This window comes from Canis lupus, chromosome 10, assembly GCF_011100685.1.
Source record: "Canis lupus familiaris isolate Mischka breed German Shepherd chromosome 10, alternate assembly UU_Cfam_GSD_1.0, whole genome shotgun sequence".
NCBI lineage: Eukaryota > Metazoa > Chordata > Mammalia > Carnivora > Canidae > Canis > Canis lupus.
This window is the reverse complement of record NC_049231.1, coordinates 36,227,493-36,245,191: the sequence shown is the minus strand read 5'-3', so window position 1 is coordinate 36,245,191 and position 17,699 is coordinate 36,227,493. Positions and strand designations below refer to the sequence as shown.

The 17,699-nt window shown below is 42.4% G+C and overlaps 1 protein-coding gene across 3 annotated transcripts in view; it reads left to right on the top strand.

Moving 5' to 3' along the window:
• The first annotated feature begins 6,980 nt into the window (after nucleotides 1-6,980).
• Nucleotides 6,981-17,699, top strand: part of RANBP2 (RAN binding protein 2) — a 93,900-nt gene continuing 83,181 nt past the window's right edge. For all 3 annotated transcript variants that reach the window (XM_038550838.1, XM_038550840.1, XM_038550837.1), the window contains exon 1: nucleotides 6,981-7,158. In XM_038550838.1, coding sequence (XP_038406766.1) covers nucleotides 7,087-7,158 — 72 coding nt within the window. In that variant the 5' untranslated portion in view covers nucleotides 6,981-7,086. The remainder of the gene's footprint in view (nucleotides 7,159-17,699) is intronic.

Below are 17,699 nucleotides of genomic sequence, written 5' to 3'. Positions count from 1 at the left end.
CTGCCCCCCTCTGCTTGGTCCCAGAGGCAGACGTGCGTGGCCTAGTAGGTCAAGCCTCAGCTTTCTGATCAGAAGACTCAAAACCAGACCCTTCAGGAAATAAAAGTCGAGAACCCCAGAGGTGGTTCTGAATTCCAGGGCTCCTTCCTGAGCTGCCCCTGAACAGACCATCCTGCTCAACACACCACAGACCACACAGCTAGCCGGCCACCACCCAGGGCCCCCACCCGGCCACTAGGTGGCACACGAGGGGGCCAGAGCTTGAGGAGCCCGTCCACAGTCTGGGAACCCCACTGACTTTGGAACTGCAGATTATAGAAAAGGAGCTGGAACTTGCGGTTTGGACCTAATCGCTGCACCAGGGTGGATTGTCTGCCTCAACAAAAATATCTATACTCTCCAGAGCATTTAACTTAATTCAGTGATTCTCTCCTCTCTCTCTCTCTCTTTAGTGTATTCACAAGGTTAATCAGCCATCCCCATGATTAATTATAGGACCATTCCATTCCATTCCATTCCATTCCATTCCATTCCATTCCATTCCATTCATGTTAGCTTTCCCTCCCCAAACCCTCTCTCATCCCTTAGCAACCACTAGGCAACTTCTGTGTTTATAAATTTGCATGTTCTGGATATTTCATATAAATTGAATTATATAATATGTTGTCTTAGTGACTGGTCTCTTTTAATTAGCATAATGTTGTCAATGTTTATCCACACTGAAGCATATATCAGTTCTTCACTGCTTTTGAATGAGAGAATATTGCTATATGGGGATACCACATTTTGTTTATAAATTTACAGTTAATGGACATTTGAGCGGTTTCCACCTTTGCCTGTTAGGAATCACGCTGCTGTCTTTTTTTTTTTTTTTTTGAGACTTTATTATTTATTCATGAGAAACGCAGAGAGAGGGACAGAGACAACCACAGAGGGAGAAGTAGGCTCCCTCCGTGGAGCCCGATGTGGCACTTGATCCCAGGACCCCAGGATCATGACCTGAGCCGAAGGCAGATGCTCAACCACTGAGCCACCCAAGTGTTCCTGCTGCAAATATTTGTATGCAAGTTTTTGTGCAGACACATGCTTTCATCCAATTCATGAACATGGGATATCTTTCCATTTATTTTGCTCTCCTTTAATTCCTTTAGAAAATGTGTACTTTTCAATCTAAAATCTTACATTTCTTTGGTTAAATTTATTCATAAGTATTTTATTTTTATGATGCTATTCTAAATGGAATTGTTCTTTTTTTTTAAATTTTTTAAATTTATTTATGATAGTCACACACACACAGAGAGAGAGAGAGAGAGAGAGGCAGAGACACAGGCAGAGGGAGAAGCAGGCTCCATGCACTGGGAGCCCGACGTGGGATTCGATCCCGGGTCTCCAGGATCGCGCCCTGGGCCAAAGGCAGGCACTAAACCGCTGCGCCACCCAGGGAATCCCCTGGAATTGTTCTCTTAATTTCAATTGCTCGTTACTATTTTACAGAAGACGACTGATTTTTAATTGACCTTGTATCATGCAACCTTGTTGAACTTGTTTATTAGCCCTAGTGGGGTTTTTTTTTTTTTTTTTTGAGAACTAAGAGATTTCCATATATAAGGTTATGTCATTTGTGGAAGAGATATTTTCATGTCTTCCATTCCTATATAGATGCCTTTTTTTTTTTTTTTTATCCCTAACTGTCCTGGCGAGACCCTCCAGTACAATGTTAAACAGAAACAGTGAAAGAGGACATCTTTGTCTTGCTCCTGATCTTAGAGGGAAGGAAACCTTTCTATCTTTTGCCATTAAATATGATGTCAACTGTGCGGTTTTTGTAGATACCCTCTCCTAAGTGAGGAAATTCCCTTCTGTTCCTACTTTGCTGATTATTTCTATAATAAATAAAAGGAATTGAGGCTTATTAAATGCTTTTTTCTGAACTTGTTGAGATGATCATGTGGTTTTGTCATTTAATTCTACCTACTATGTTGTAATACAGTAATTGGTTTTTGTATATGAACCAACTTCATATTCCTGGGTTAAGTCCCACTTAGTGTAATCCATTTTACAAGCTGCTGGACTCAGTTTGCTTAAATTTTGTTGAGGATTTTTACACGTTTATTCATAAAGGATATTGGTCTGTAGTTTTGTTGTCTTTTTCTGACTTTGGAATTACAGTAATACTTTTGCCATGGATTACATTAGAAAGTGTTCCATTCTCTTCTAATTTTTTGAAGAGTTTAAGAAGGATTGGCATTGATTCTTCTTTAAAAATTTAGTAGAGGGCAGCCCCGGTGGCCCAGCGGTTTCGCACCACCTTCAGCCCAGGGTGTGATCCTGGAGACCTGGGATCGAGTCCCATGTCAGACTCCCTGCATGGAGCCTGCTTCTCCCTCTCCTTGTGCCTCTGCCTGCCTCTCTCTCTCTCTCTCTCTCTCTGTGTCTGTCATGAATAAATAAAATCTTTAAAAAAAGAATAAATAAAAATTTAGTAGAATTCACCAATGAAGCCATTTGGTCCTGGGCTTTCATTATAGGGTGTTTATTATTATTATTGTTAAGAATTTTATTTATCTGTTTGAGAGAGAGCATGAATGAGCAGGGGGAGGGGCAGAGGAAGAGGGAGAAGCAGACTCCCTGCTGAGCAGCAAGCCTGGGGTGGAGCTTGATCCCAGGACCTGAAGATCACCACCTGAGCCAAAGGCAGACACTTAGCAGATAAGCCACCTAGCTACCCCTTATTTTTTATTATGTTTTTAAAGATTTTATCTATTCATCTATTTGAGAGAGAGAATAGGGGGAGGGACAGAGGGACAGGGAGAGAGAGAATCCCAAGCCAACACCATGCTGATCACAGAGCCCCAAGCAGGGCTTGATACCAGGACCCTGAGATCATGACTCAAGCCAAAACCAAGAATCAGTAGCTCAAATGACTGAGCCACCCAGGCATCCCTGGGCTTTTGCTGTTGTTGGTGTTTTAATTACCAACTCAATCTCTTATATAGGTCTGGTCACATTTTCTATTTCTTCTTGACTCATCTTGGTAGTTTGTGTCTATGAATTTGTCCACTTCATCTGAATTATCTAATTCACAAGCATATGATTGTTCATAGTATTCCCTTATGATCCTTTTTCTTTCTGTAAGTCAGTATGAATATCCCTTCTTTCATTCCCGATTTTCATAATTTGAGCCTATTTTACTTGGTTAATTTAACCAAGTAGCCATCCTAACCATGTATAAAATGATCTTATTGTGATTTTTATTTTCATTTCTCTAATGATTAGTGACATTTGGCATCTTTTCATATGATTGTTGGCCATTTGCATATCATTTTTGAAGAAATGTCTAAGTTTTTTTTTTTTCTAAGTTTTCTACCTATTTTTTCATTGGATTTTTTTGTTTTTTCTACTATTTTTCTAGTCTATTTCACCAATTTCAGCTCTAATCTTTGTTATTTCCTCCCTTCTACTTGCTTTATGCTTAGTTTGTTCTTCTTTTTCTTTTTTTAAAATTTTATTTATTTATTTATTTATTTATTTATTTATTTATTTATGATAGTCACAGAGAGAGAGAGAGAGAGAGGGGGGGGGCAGAGACACAGGCAGAGGGAGAAGCAGGCTCCATGCACTGGGAGCCCGACGTGGGATTCGATCCTGGGTCTCCAGGATCGTGCCCTGGGCCAAAGGCAGGGGCTAAACCGCTGCGCCACCCAGGGATCCCTGTTCTTCTTTTTCTATGTCTTTTTTTTTCCCTTCAAGTGGGCTCCATGGCCAGCAGGGAGCCCAAAGTGGGGCCTGAACTTATGACCCTGAGATCAAGACCCAAGCTGATATTAAGATTGGACACCTAACCAACTGAGCCACCAAGGTGTCCCTACTTTTTCTATGTGTTAAGGTTTAGGCTATTAATTTGAGATCATTCTTTTTAAATATAGGACTTTTCAGCTATAAATTTCCCTCTAAGTACCACTTTAACTGCACCCCATGAGTTTTGGTATGTTGTATCTTTATTTTCATTCATCTCAAGGTATTTTTAACTTATTTTTAAAAAGATTTTATTTATTCATTCATGAGAGACAGAGGAGAGAGGCAGAGACATAGGCAGAGGGGAGGAGCAGACTCTATGCAGGGAGCCCGATGTGGGACTTGGTGGATCCCTCCCTGAGCTGAAGGCAGATACCCAACCGCTGAGCCACCCAGGGCATCCCTCAAGGTATTTTTAAAAATTTCCCTTGTGATTTCTTTTTTGACTCACTGATAATTTAGAAGTATACTGTTTAGGAGCACCTGGTTGGCTCAGTTGGTTGAGGATCTGACTCTTGATCTCAGAGTGATGAGTTTAAGTCCTTTGTTGCCATGCTGGGCATGGAGCCTACTTGAAAAAAAAAAGTAAAAAAAAAAGTAAAAAAAAGTAAAAAAAAAAAGTATGTTAATATGCATATATTTATGGATTTCTGAGATTTCTTTCTGTAGTTGATCTCTGCCTTCACTCCATTGTTGTGGGAAAACATATTTTGTATGATTTCAATTCTTTTAAGTTTATTGAGTTTTCATTTATGCCCTGACATATGGTCTTTGTGAGAATGTTTTATGTGCACTTAAGATTTAACATGCAGTGTGCTGTTGTTGGAGTTTTCTTTAGATGTCTTTTATATCAAATTTGTTTACAGTGTGTTAAGGTCTTCTATTCCCTTGGTGATTGCTGTCTAGTGGATCTACCTTTATTATTCTTTAAAATACATTTGATGACTGAAAGGAAAAATTTTAAGATTGTTCAGTGCAGTTTACAATGTATATAAATGTACTTTGAGTCATCTATAACATGAAGAAAGGAAGGCAAAGATATCTCTATGGCCTTTAGATTTCTACAGTCTACTTGAAATGATGTGGATATTCAATTTAAGTCGTCTGTAAATAAGTATATTGTAATTCCTAGAGCCACCATTAAAAAAAACAACAACTATGCAAGGAGATTTATTCAAAGAAAATAGACAAATTAAACAAAATGATATTATTATTCAAAGTATTCAAATAACTAAAAAGGCAGAAAAGAGTAAACAAAGAAATGAAAAATAGAACAAACAGGAGCACCTAGGTGGTTCAGTGGTGACTGTCTGCCTTTGGCTCAGGTCGTGATCCTAGGGTCCTGGAATCGGTTCTGCATCCGGCTCCCTACAGGGCACCTGTTTCTCCCTCTGCCTATGTCTCTGTCCCTCTCTGTCTCTCATGAATAGATAAATAAAATATATTTTTTAAAGATTTTATTTATCTATTCATGAGAGACACAGAGAGAGAGGCAGAGGGAGAAGTAGGCTCCATGCAGGGAGCCTGACATGGGACTTGATCCTGGGTCTCCAGGATTTGGCCCTGGGCTGAAGGCAGCGCTAAAGCGCTGAGCCACCTGGGCTGCCCAGATAAATAAAATCTTAAAAAAAAAAATAAATTGCTCTCAGGAACACAATGATTATAAAACCGCAGTTTTTCTTATAAAGAAAGGTGTGGGGGATCCCTGGGTGGCTCAGCAGTTTAGTGCCAGCCTTTGGCCCAGGGCATGATCCTGGAGTCCTGGGATCAAGTCCCACATCGGGCTCCCTGCATGGAGACTGCTTCTCCCTCTGCCTCTCTCTCTCTCTCTCTCTTTCTCTCTGTCTCTCATGAATAAATAAATAAAATCTTTTAAAAAAAAAAAAAAAGAAAGGTGTGGAAGATGTATCTGCAAAAATACAAAGAAACGAAAGCCTCCTTTTCGAATCAAACTGTGTAATTTCATAAATCAGACAAATTAGTCAAAACAAAATACTGTTAATAGTAAATGTGTTCTATATTGTTGAAATATAATTTGAATTCAAACCATTTGGGGACACCTGGGTGGCTCTGCGGTTAAGCACCTGCCATTGTCCCTGGGTCCCAGAGTCCCAGGATCGAGTCCCACATCGGGCTCCCTGCATGGAGCCTGCTTCTCCCTCTGCCTGTGTCTCTGCCTCTCTCTCTCTGTGTCTCTCATGAATGAATAAATAAAATCTTAAAAAATAAAACCAACCAGTTATTTTCCAGACCTGTATATAAGCTGAGGCTTATCACTAACTTGATCTTGTTTCTAAATTGTCAGAATGTTTGTTCTCTTTATATTAAGCTGATGTATTCCTGTTCTGAGAAAGCCATTCAATAAAAGCAGTCTGGGGGTCGGGGTTGGGGGCAGTATTTTTAAATATCTGGAAAATACAGACGACTCACGTGGAGATGATTACTGTAAACATTTTGTTATCTACTGTTCTCTAATATACATAAATGGGGGGGCTCTTCAAATTACACAACTATAGTCGTCCAAAAGCAGTATTTGTGGCCTCCCTTTTATATGACACACTTTTACTTTCCTCCTAGAACACGCTCTTCTAATACACACGAACTTTAACAGGGACGCTCGGTGTCCACAGGGGCCCGAGGTCACGTGTCCCCACCAGCGTCCAGGAAGGGGCTTCCCTTTGACACGCTCGCCAAAGCATCCCGGCTGCTTTTCCCTTTCACAGCATCACGTTATTAAATTTTTTTAAAAGATTTTATTTATTTATTCATAGACACACAGAGAGAGGCAGAAACGCAGGCAGAGTCGGGGAGGGAGAAGCAGGCTCCGTGCAGGGAGCCCGACGCGGGACTCGATCCCCGGCCTCCAGGATCCCACCCCAGGCTGCAGGCGGCGCTAAGCCGCTGCGCCACCGGGGCTGCCCTACGTTATCAAAATTAAGAAGAAGCGGCGCCAACTTTTGAGGAGCCCTCCGGTACACACCGCCCCGCCGACGGCCTTCCGTTCAGCAGCGCTCAGGCTTCCCGCCGCCGCTCCCGCAGCCCTAGCGCCCCCCGCGCCCCGCAGGACCGCGCCGAGCCTCGGGCGGGGTTGGCCGGAGCGCCGTGAGCCGCGCGAGCGACGCCGACGTCGGCGGGCGCACAGTGCTGACGCAACACGCACGCTGGCCCGGCCGCTCTTCGGCCGGCGACGGCGCTGCGTCACGGGCTTTCAGGCGCTTCGCTCCTGGAGACGGGACCGCGGTGGGCCTCGGCTCTGGCCTCCCGCGCCCTGGGAGTCCGGTCGTTGGCGCGATGCGGCGCAGCAAGGCCGACGTGGAGCGGTACATCGCCTCGGTGCAGGGTTCCGTCCCGTCGCCCCGAGAGGTGAGTGGGTCCTGGAGAGCCGGGCGGCCCCCGCCCTGCCCCGGCCCTGCCCCGGCCCCGCGCAGCGCCGGCGTCATGGCTCCCGGCGGCCGCCGCTCCCTGGCGCGCTGAGGCGCCGGCCGGCTCCCGCGTTCCGGTGGGCGGCGTGGCGCTCGCGAGCTCGGGGGTGGAGGGGGGGGCGCGGCGGGCTGCCGTTGGCGTCGGCTCTTCCCCTTCCTCCTGGCCTGCTCCTGACGCTCCGCGCTCGGGGGCCCATCCCGCCCGGGGCTCCTGGGCAGCGGCCGCGCGGCCTCGCCCCGGGCTGGGGAGCCGGCCAGCGGCGGCGGCGGGGCTGTGGTGGTTCGCCGGCAGTAGCCGCTGCGGCAGGAGGCCCTGCCTGGCCTTGGAGGGCGGCGGGACCCCGCGGGGCTGGCGCAGCTCGGGGTCCGCGCTGGCCCCTCCCGGCGGGGCGCGCACACGACGCCGGGGGACGTGGGGGCCCCACTCTGAGCATCTGTCACCGCGCGCCCGTGGGGACTCTGCCCCCGCTCTTCACACTCCGCTCCCGCTGCCAGCACTCCGCGCACGCTGCTTTTATTTGCCCTTAGCTTTCACAAACGCAGTCTTGGGAATTCTGAATTTCTTACAGGCCATTGTTACTACGGCTTAACATTTTTAACCTTTTGACAACACGTTCAGCGTATTTTTTCCTCTGAAGATAATGTATCATATGTTGTGGGTTCATTAGTGATTGGATGTGGAGGGTGAGGAACAAGGCTAATGGGTGAGTGGTGTGCCCCGGATCTTGAGTTAGTTTGCTGGGAGTTGAATCCCAGCACTGCCCCCTATAAGCTCTGCGATCAGAGGCGAGTGAGTTGGGTAATGGTATTGGTAGGAGTGCCCAGGATGGCCGGTGTTAAACATTTAGGGCAGTGCCTGGAGCATGGTACGCACTGAACACTGATGTCAGAACAGTTCTTGGGGGTCTTTTATGAGAAGGGCCTATGAGAATAAAGATAGGTGAGGAAATTAAACTGAGAGATGGATGTGATTGTAATAGCTGCATTTTTTAAAAAAAGATTTTATTTATTCACGAGAGACACACACACAGAGAGGCAGAGACACAGGCAGAGGGAGAAGCAGGCTCCACGCAGGAGCCTGACGTGGGACTCCATCCCGGGTCTCCAGGATCACGCCTTGGGCCGAAGGCGGCACTAAACCGCTGAGCCACCCGGGCTGCCCTAATAGCTGCATAATTGTATCTCTAACCATACATTAGGCATAGGTCTCTGTAGGATTTCGGTTGTGGGTCTGATTTAGTTTCTTTTATAACAGAGTTGGTTATAACCTGTTCCACCAGAAGAGAGGAATAGGTACCTACATAGAGATGGCTAATTTATTTTATTTTTTTTTTTTGAGATGGTAATTTTAAACAGCTGGCTTTAAACACAAACGTGGTGCCAGAGTCTAAAACAGAACTTAATTAAGGTTTCTGGACCGCTGAATTAATAAACCTTTTTTTAAAACAAATTTAGAGCTTTTATGAGATTTTTAGTGGCTCCCAAAAGATTAAGATCTTATGTCTGAGGACAGAATTTAGAATGTTCTTTGAACTACTTAGCTTTTTCCATCAAATAAAGAGGGGTGGAGTGAAAAATTTAAGGACTGATTATTATGGCTACCCTTGTTTTACATTTAAAGAGTATTATTTAATCAGATGTTTTTCTTCAAACCTGAGAACTTGGGGATTTCATTAGCAAGTGAGTAACTTTGTAGCAGGTGATGATATTCTATAATCTTAGGTCTAAGTGAAAGGACAAAACAGTACTTTGTATAACTTGGAATCAGGCAGATGGTGGAGGAAGCAGAGTGACTGTTGAGAGTAGAAAGATTAGGGGGATCCCTGGGTGGCTCAGCGGTTTAGTGCCTGCCTTTGGCCCAGGGTGTGATCCTGGAGTCCTGGGATTGAGTCCCACATTGGGCTCCCTGCATGGAGCCTGCTTCTCCCTCTGCCTGTGTCTCTGCCTCTCGCTCTCTCTCTGTCTCTCTCATGAATAAATAAATAAAATCTTAAAAAAAAAAAAAAAAAAAAAACTTTAGAAAAAGAAAAAAAAAAAAAGAGTAGAAAGATTAGTATTTACTTGGCTCCCAGCTTGGTAGATACCCACAGTGTGTGAACTGGGGATGCTTTCTGGGATGTCCCAAGTTCTGGAATGCTGTGATGGGTCCACAGTCTTACCTTCCCAGGCTTCCATTATGCTTTCATTTATCTCTTTTGTTTTGTTATTTTCTATTCATGCCTGCTTTTGCCATTATTGAAGATATTACTTGTGTTCTTTAATTTTTCTTTCCCTAGTTGGCTTCTATTTAGTTTTCCTAGATTTCTGTTGAGTTGGCTTCCCAGTCCATAATACCCCTCTTACCTACTGATCAGAGGCAACTTGGCAGCTCTTGGTTGATTGTTCTACCATTTACATCTATACTATAGACTTCTGAATAGCATAATATATACTTTTATTTCTCTGTTTCCTTTTCCACATTTTAGACACTTCCTGTGGGCTTTCCACTCTGTCCCCCAGATATCTGTCCACAGATCATTTCCCTCTCTTTTTTATTTTTATTTTTATTTTTCTTATTTTTATTTTTTTATAGATCTTTTCCCTCTCATTCTTCAAGGTCTGTTGTGATTTTTAGTTAAATGAATAGTTTGTTTATGTAATTATGATAAGGTACATATTTATACATTTGAGCCACCTTTTTTGTGTAGTTTTATCCTTCTTTGGAGTTAATAGTTGCTTTATTTTTTTGGTTTAGTTATCTATGATGTATTACTAATTCTTTACCCAAACTCAGTTTAATTCTCAAGTGTGATCAAAGAAGTCACATAGTCCACTGATTTCAGCTTAAAATTTTTTAAAAAGTCTTTGTTCTGGAGCGTTCTTGTCTTACTCCCGCAGTCTGGGCTGGTTTCTTCTCTTTGCTACACAGTTCTAGCTCTGGGACTTGGCTTTATCATCATCTTGAGAATTACCTTTACTTCTTTCCTGTTTTAGACCCTTGGTTTCTTGTAACTCAGTGTACTCAGTTTCCTTTGTTTTGGTGTAGCACAATCTCCAGTTTGTTTAAGAAGGAATGGTTGGAAATTTTTTTTTTTTTTAACATGATGTGCCTGAAAAAGTCTTCACCTAAAGTTTATAGTTGGTTATCAGATTCTAGGTTTGAAATAATTTTTTCCTCAATTTTGAAAGTATTGCTTCATTTTCTGATCATTTTTTTTAAAAAAGATTTTATACACACAGAGAGAGGTAGAGACATAGAGGGAGAAGCAGGCTCCATGCAGGGAGCCTGACGTGGGACTCGATCCCAGGACTCCGGGATCACACCCTGAGCCAAAGGCAGATGCTCAACTGCTGAGCCACTCAGGCGTCCCCATTTTCTGATCATTTGTATTGTTAGAAATCTGCTGTGATTCTTGTTATTGATAGCTTGTAGGTTTTCTGGAAATTTCCCTTCAAAAACTTATTTCTTTCGGTTCTGGGACCTTGTGTTACTCCTTTGAGCATTTCTTCCCCATCCCTAGCGCACACACACCCTCTGCCCCGCCCCCCCTTCAAAACACCTGGAAGTGGATTCTGGTTTGATCCTCCGTATCTTTCTCTCTTGCTTGTGTCTTCTATTCTATTTTTAACCTTCTCTTCCAGGGGAAGGTGATTGGGGAACTCACCACTCAGTATCTAGACTTTGCTTATCTGTGTCTATGACCTCTGCCCTCATCCCTTATCAGGACTCCATAAGTTTGGAGCTCATTGGTTTATACAGAGAAAATATCCATTTGCTTATATTTTTTGCAGGGGGTGTTGGGGACTTGGGGAGATGGGGAGATAGTGAGTCAATTGGCTGTGCAAGATGAGGGTTAATGTGGCATCTCTCCAGATCTGAATGTTCCTATTTTCAGCCCCACGTCAGTTTTGATAGGAGTTTAAATGAATTTAAGTATTTGTTTACAATGGCATAAAGTGTCATGGAAAAAAAGCAGTGACTGAATCATGGACTAACTGAATTATGAATAACATTGGCTCCTTTCCTTTCTACCTGTGTATCCTTAAACAAGGCATTTAACCCCCTCAGACTTAAGTTCTTTTATAAAATGAGCAGAATGGAGACAAGACTGTTAAATTTTCCAATTTTGTGCTTCTATATATTATTCTTTAATAATTGCTGTTCAGCTATCTTAATATAGTCTTTAATGAGATATTTGGAAGCAAAATAGGCTGTGGAGTTGGTTTTTCTATTATGTGTTAACATTGTAACTTGTGGGATTAATTAATAAATAAATAAATAAATAAATAAATAAATAAATAAATAAATAAATAAATTTTTAAAGAGTATTTATCCATGAGAGAGACAGAGAGAGAGGCAGAGATACAGGCAGAGGGAGAAGCAGGCTCCATGCAGGGAACCCAACGTGGGACTCAATTCTGGGTCGCCAGGATCATGCCCTGGGCTGAAGGCAGTGCTAAACCACTGAGCCACCCGGGCTGCCCAGGAATTAATTAATTAATTAATTTATTTATTTTTAAAAAGATTTTATTTATTTATTCATAGAGACACACAGAGAGGCAGAGACACAGGCAGAGGGAGAAGCAGGCTCCATGCAGGGAGCCCAACGTGGAACTCGATCCAGGGTCTCCAGGATCATGCCCTGGGCAGCAGGCGGCGCTAAACCGCTGCGCCACTGGGGCTGCCTGGAATTTATTTTTTAAAAGGAGGAAGAAAAGTGTTCATTTTAATGCCATCTTGCCTGTTGTGCATTATTATTGTCATAAACTACTTCATATCTCTTAAATTTATGAATTTGGGGAAGAGGAATGGAGGCTCTGTGCCTCAATTCTGCTGTATTCCTTCTTTGCTTTTTAAAAGTATTTATGATTACAGTTCTAGTCCCCCTGTTTTTCTCAGGTGTTTGTTAGTCCTGAATGAAGATTGATTGCTTATAGTTCTTATATAGTTATTAAAAAATATTTTGTTTATTAGAGAGTCTGAAGCGGACTCCATACTAGTTGTAGAGTGTGATGCGGGACTTGATCCCACAACCATAAGATCATGACCTGAGCTGAAATCAGGAGTTGGAAGCTTAACTGACTATAGTTAACCCCTACAGTTCTTTACTTTTAAAATATATCCTGTAAAGGGATGCCTGGGTGGCTCAGCAGTTGAGCATCTGCTGTCAGCTCAGGGTGTGATCGAAGAGTCCCAGGATCGAGTCCCACACTGGGCTCCCTGCATGGAGCCTGCTTCTCCCTCTGCCTCTCTCTGTGTCTCTGCCTTTCTCTCTGTCTCTCTCATGAATAAATAAATAAAATCTTAAAAAAAAATGACTAAACTCTTAAAAAAACAATATATCCTTTAAGGATGTATACTGAATACTGTCATACTAAGGTCACTTGGAATAATTTTCCGATAATTCGGTAATTTCAAATCACAATTTCAAAATCACAATTTTGACATGAGAGTGTATTTTATACAGTTTAATTGAGATACAGTTCACATGCCATATACTTCACCCATTGAGTATGTTCCACAGTTGATTTTAGTTTATAAAGTAAGAAGTGAAGAAAGTGGGGGCACAATTATAGTATGCGACACCCAAACTCAACCAAATCTGAGATTCCTGGAAAAACCTATCAGTTACAGAATTGGCCACTTCCTCCCCCGCTGAAACAGGGGCTTGTCAGGGGAGACCGGGGAATAAGTCAGGTGGCAGGACCGGTGGTTGCTCTTGGGGCTGGGAGTGATCTCTGTGACTTTCAAGGCCAGGTGGTCTCGGACTCAGGATCGAGACTTCATCGTAGATGCAGCCAGACTCAACAAGATGGCTGCGACCGTGAAGCCCTGGGCAGCGATCCGGGTGCGCATCATAAGCTGCAAGCGGTGGCTCTGACCCTGGTGGAAGCAGTAGAGGCCGTAGGTTAGGGCGGCCGCCGTGCCCAGGCAGCCTATGGATACCATTGGGTTCTCGTGGGTCTTCCGAAGGAATTTTTCCTTGAAGCTTTCTGGAGTGCTGCAGATACTGGGGCTAAAGCCCTCAATGACTGGGGGCTGTGATGGTTCAAAGGGTGCCCCCGGAGTCACAGGGCCAGGAGCCGCCTGTCCCGGGCAACAGCTTTGGGAGAAATCCACAGTCGATGTTTTAAATTGTAAAATACATGTAAAAAAATTTACCATTTTAATGCTTTAAACATTTAAAAAAATTTTTTTTTTTTTTAATTTTTATTTATTTATGATAGTCACACAGAGAGAGAGAGAGGCAGAGACACAGGCAGAGGGAGAAGCAGGCTCCATGCACCGGGAGCCCGACGTGGGATTCGATCCAGGGTCTCCCGGATCGCGCCCTGGGCCAAAGGCAGGCGCCAAACCGCTGCGCCACCCAGGGATCCCCATTTTTTAAAAATTTTAATTCCATTATTGTTAGCACAGTGTTATATTAGTTGCAGGTGTACAATACAGTGATTATTTTTTTTTTTAATTTATTTTTTATTGGTGTTCAATTTACTAACATACAGAATAACCCCCAGTGCCCGTCACCCATTCACTCCCACCCCCCACCCTCCTCCCCTTCCACCACCCCTAGTTCGTTTCCCAGAGTTAGCAGTCTTTACGTTCTGTCTCCCTTTCTGATATTTCCCACACATTTCTTCCCCCTTCCCTTATATTCCCTTTCACTATTATTTATATTCCCCAAATGAATGAGAACATACAATGTTTGTCCTTCTCCGACTGACTTACTTCACTCAGCCAATACAGTGATTATACACTGCTCATCATGATAACTATATGTCTTTAATCCCAGTCACCAAAAAGAAAAAAAAAAAAATCCCCATCACCTATTTCAGCTATCCCCTCTCCCACTTCCCCTCTGGTAACCATCAGTTTGTTCTCCGTAGTTAAGTCTGTTTGTCTCTCTTTTTTTCCATTGCTCATTTGTTTTGTTTCCTAAATTCCACATGAGTGAAATCATATGCTATATTTGTCTTTGACTTATTTCACTACACATTATATATTTTTTTCTTTTTTTTTTAGATTTTATTTACTTAATTCATGAGAGAGGCAGACACACAGGCAGAGGGAGAAGCAGGCTCCACGCAAGGAGCCCAATGCGGGACTCGATCCCGGGTCTCCAGGATCACACCCTGGGCTGAAGGCGGTGCTAAACCGCTAAGCCACCTGGGCTGCCCTACACATTATATTTAGCTCCATCCACGTTGTTGCAAATGGCAAGATTTCATTCTTTTTTATGGCTTAGTGATACTCCATTTTATAAGTATATGCCGCACCTTTATCTATTTAACTATCAATAGACACTTGGGCAGCTTCCATAATTTACCTTTTGTAAATAATGCGGCAATAAATATAGGGATGTGGGTGTTCCCTTGAATTAGTGTTTTTGTTTTTTTTCCTTTAACTTTTTTTTTTTTTTTTTAGGTTTTATTCATTCGATAGAGTATGCAGATGTGTGCACAAGTGGGAGGGACAGAGGGAGAGAGAGAAGCAGACTCCCTGGGGAGTGGGAAGCCCAATGCAGAACCCAATCCCAGGACCCTGGGATGATATCTTGAGCTGAAGGCTAATGGTTAACTGACTGAGCACCCAGGCACCCCTCTTTTTAAAAATTGTATTATTTTTTTTGGGGGGGTGTCATATGAAGGTTTTCTGTATTTTGGATATGTCATTTGCAAATCTCTTCTATTCAGTAGGTTACCTTTTAGTTTTTTATTGTTTCCTTCACTGCAGAAGCTTTTTATATTGTTGTAGTCCCAGTAGTTTATTTTTGCTTTTATTTCTCTTTTCTCAGGAGATCCGTCTAGGAAAAGGTTGCTATGGCCAGTGTCAGAGAAATTACTTCATGTGTTCTCTTCTAGGATTTTTTTATGGTTTCGGATTTCACATTTAGTTTTTTGATCCATTTTGAATTTATTTTAATGTATCATGTAAGGAAGTGGTCCAGTTTCCTTCTTTTGCATGTAGCTATTTGGGTTTCCCAACACTATTTGTTGAAGAGACCATCTTTTTCTCCCTGCATATTCTTTCCTCCTTCATTGGAGATTAACTATATTTGGGTTTTCTATTCCCTTCTGTTGATCTATGTGTCTTTGTGCTAGTACTTTTTAATTTTTTTTAAAAATTCATTTATTCATAAGAGACACAGAGAGAGAAAGGCAGAGACATAGGCAGAGGGAGAAGCAGGCTCCATGCAGGGAGCCCGATGTTGGACTCGATCCCGGGACTCCAGGATCACGCCCTGGGCCAAAAGCAGGCGCACTAAACCATTGAGCCACCCAGGTGTCCTTAGTACTAAGCTTTTGATTACTACACTGTAATATAATTTGAAGTCTGGAGTTGTTTATGCCTTTAGTTTTTTTCTGGTCTTTTCCAAGATTGTTTTGGCTATTCAAGGTCTTTTGTGGATGCATACAAATTTTAGGATTATTTGTTCTGGCCTTTGTGAAAGATGCTGTTGGTATCTTGATAGAGATTGCATTAAATGTGTAGGTAGCTTTGGGTGGTGTTAACATTTTAACAATATTTGTTCTTCCAGTCTGTGAGCTGTCTTTTTTTTCCTGTTGTCTGTAATTTCTTTCACCATTGTTTTAATTTTCATCTCTTAAGTTTATCCCTAGATATTTTTGGTGCAGTTGGAAATGGGATTGTTTTCTTAATTTTTATTTTTGCTGTTTCATATATATTAGTTTATAGAAATGCAATATATTTCTCTGCATATTGATTTTGTTTTCTTGACTTTAGTGAATTCATTTATCTGTTCCAGTATTTTTTTTTTTTTTTTTTTTTTTTTACAATCCTGAGGTCTTTCATTTTCTTTACAGTTATCATGTCATGAATTCATAGGGAACGGGTTCCAGCAGTTCAGGCTCCTTTCCATTGGTTCTCACAAAGTGTGCTTCTGGGTGGGGCAGGCTGGCGCTTCAGTTGGACCCAAGTACCTTTCTCTTTGGCTTCTTCTTTTTCTGATCATTTTCCTTCACACGCTTCAGGAAGCTATCTCGGCTCCTTGAGTGTTTAATATGCTCAATGAGGACATTAATTCTCTTGGCAAGAATCTTGCCCTTGTTTGTTTACAACAATGCCAACAGCATGCTGAGTAACATTGTAGACCCTTCCAGTTTTGCCATGGTAACATTTGTGGGGCATTCCTTTTTGAACAGCGCCCATTCCCTTGATGTCCACAGTATCACCTTTCTTATAGATTCGCATGTATGTGGCCGAAGGAACAACTCCATGTTTTCTAAAAGGCCTAGAGAACATATAGCGGGTACCTCTCCTCTTTCCCTTTGTGTTGGTCATTTTGGCGAATTACTGGAAGATGGCGGTTCTGGCCGAAAGGAAGCTTTTTTTTTTTTTTTTTTTTACAATTTTATTTATTCATGAGAAACAGAGAGGGGTAGAGACATGGGCGGAAGGAGAAGCAGGCTCGCTGTGGGGAGCCCCATGTAGGACTCGATTCTGGGACTGTGGGATCATGACCTGAGCCAAAGGCAGACATTCAACTGCTGAGCCACCCAGGCATCCCTCAGTTCTAGTAGCTTTTTAGTGGAGTCTATAATACATGGTATCACATCATCTGCTGATAGTGAAAGTTTACTTCTTTACCGATTTGGATGCCTTTCATTTCTTTTTGTTGTCTTATTTCTGTAATTAAGATTTCCAGGACTGCGTTGAATAACAGTGGTTAGATTGGACATCCTTGTCTTGTTCCTGACCTTAGGGGAAAAGTGCTTAATTTTCCCCCATTGATAATGATGTTGACTGGGGGTTTTTCAGGTAAGGCCTCTATTATGTTGAGATATGTTCTCTTTTAAACCTCTTTGTTGAGGGTTTTTATCATGAATCATGAATAGGTATTGTACTTTGACAAATGCTTTTTCTGTATCTATTGAAATGATTGTATGGTTTTTATCCTTTCTTACTGATGTGGTCTATCACATTGATTTTTAAGTATTGAGCCACTCTTGCAACCTAGTAATAAATCCCACTTGAATGATTTTTTTTTTTAATGTGTTGGATTCAGTTTGCTGGTATTTTGTTGAAGATTTTTGCATGTATGTTCGTCAGAGACAGTGACCTGTAGTTCTCTCTCTTTTTTTTTTTCCTAAAGATTTTATTTATTTATTCATAAGAGCCACAGAGAGTGAGAGAGAAGCAGAGACACAGGCAGATGGATAAGCAGGCTCCATGCAGGAAGCCCAATGTGGGACTCGATCCTGGGACTCCAGGATTATGCCCTGGGCTGAAGGCAGGCGCTAAACCACTGAACTACCCAGGGATCCCCAGTAGTTCTCTTCCTTCAGTGGTGTCTTTATCTACTTTTACTATCAGGGTAATGCTGGCCTCTTAGAATGAATTTGAATTTGGAAGTTTATTTTCTTCTTCTACTTGTAGTAGTTGGAGAAGAATAGGTATTAGCTCTTCTTTGAATGTTTGGTAGAATTCTCCTGTGAAGCCATCTGGTCATGTACTTTTGTTTATTGGGAGTTTTTTGATTACTG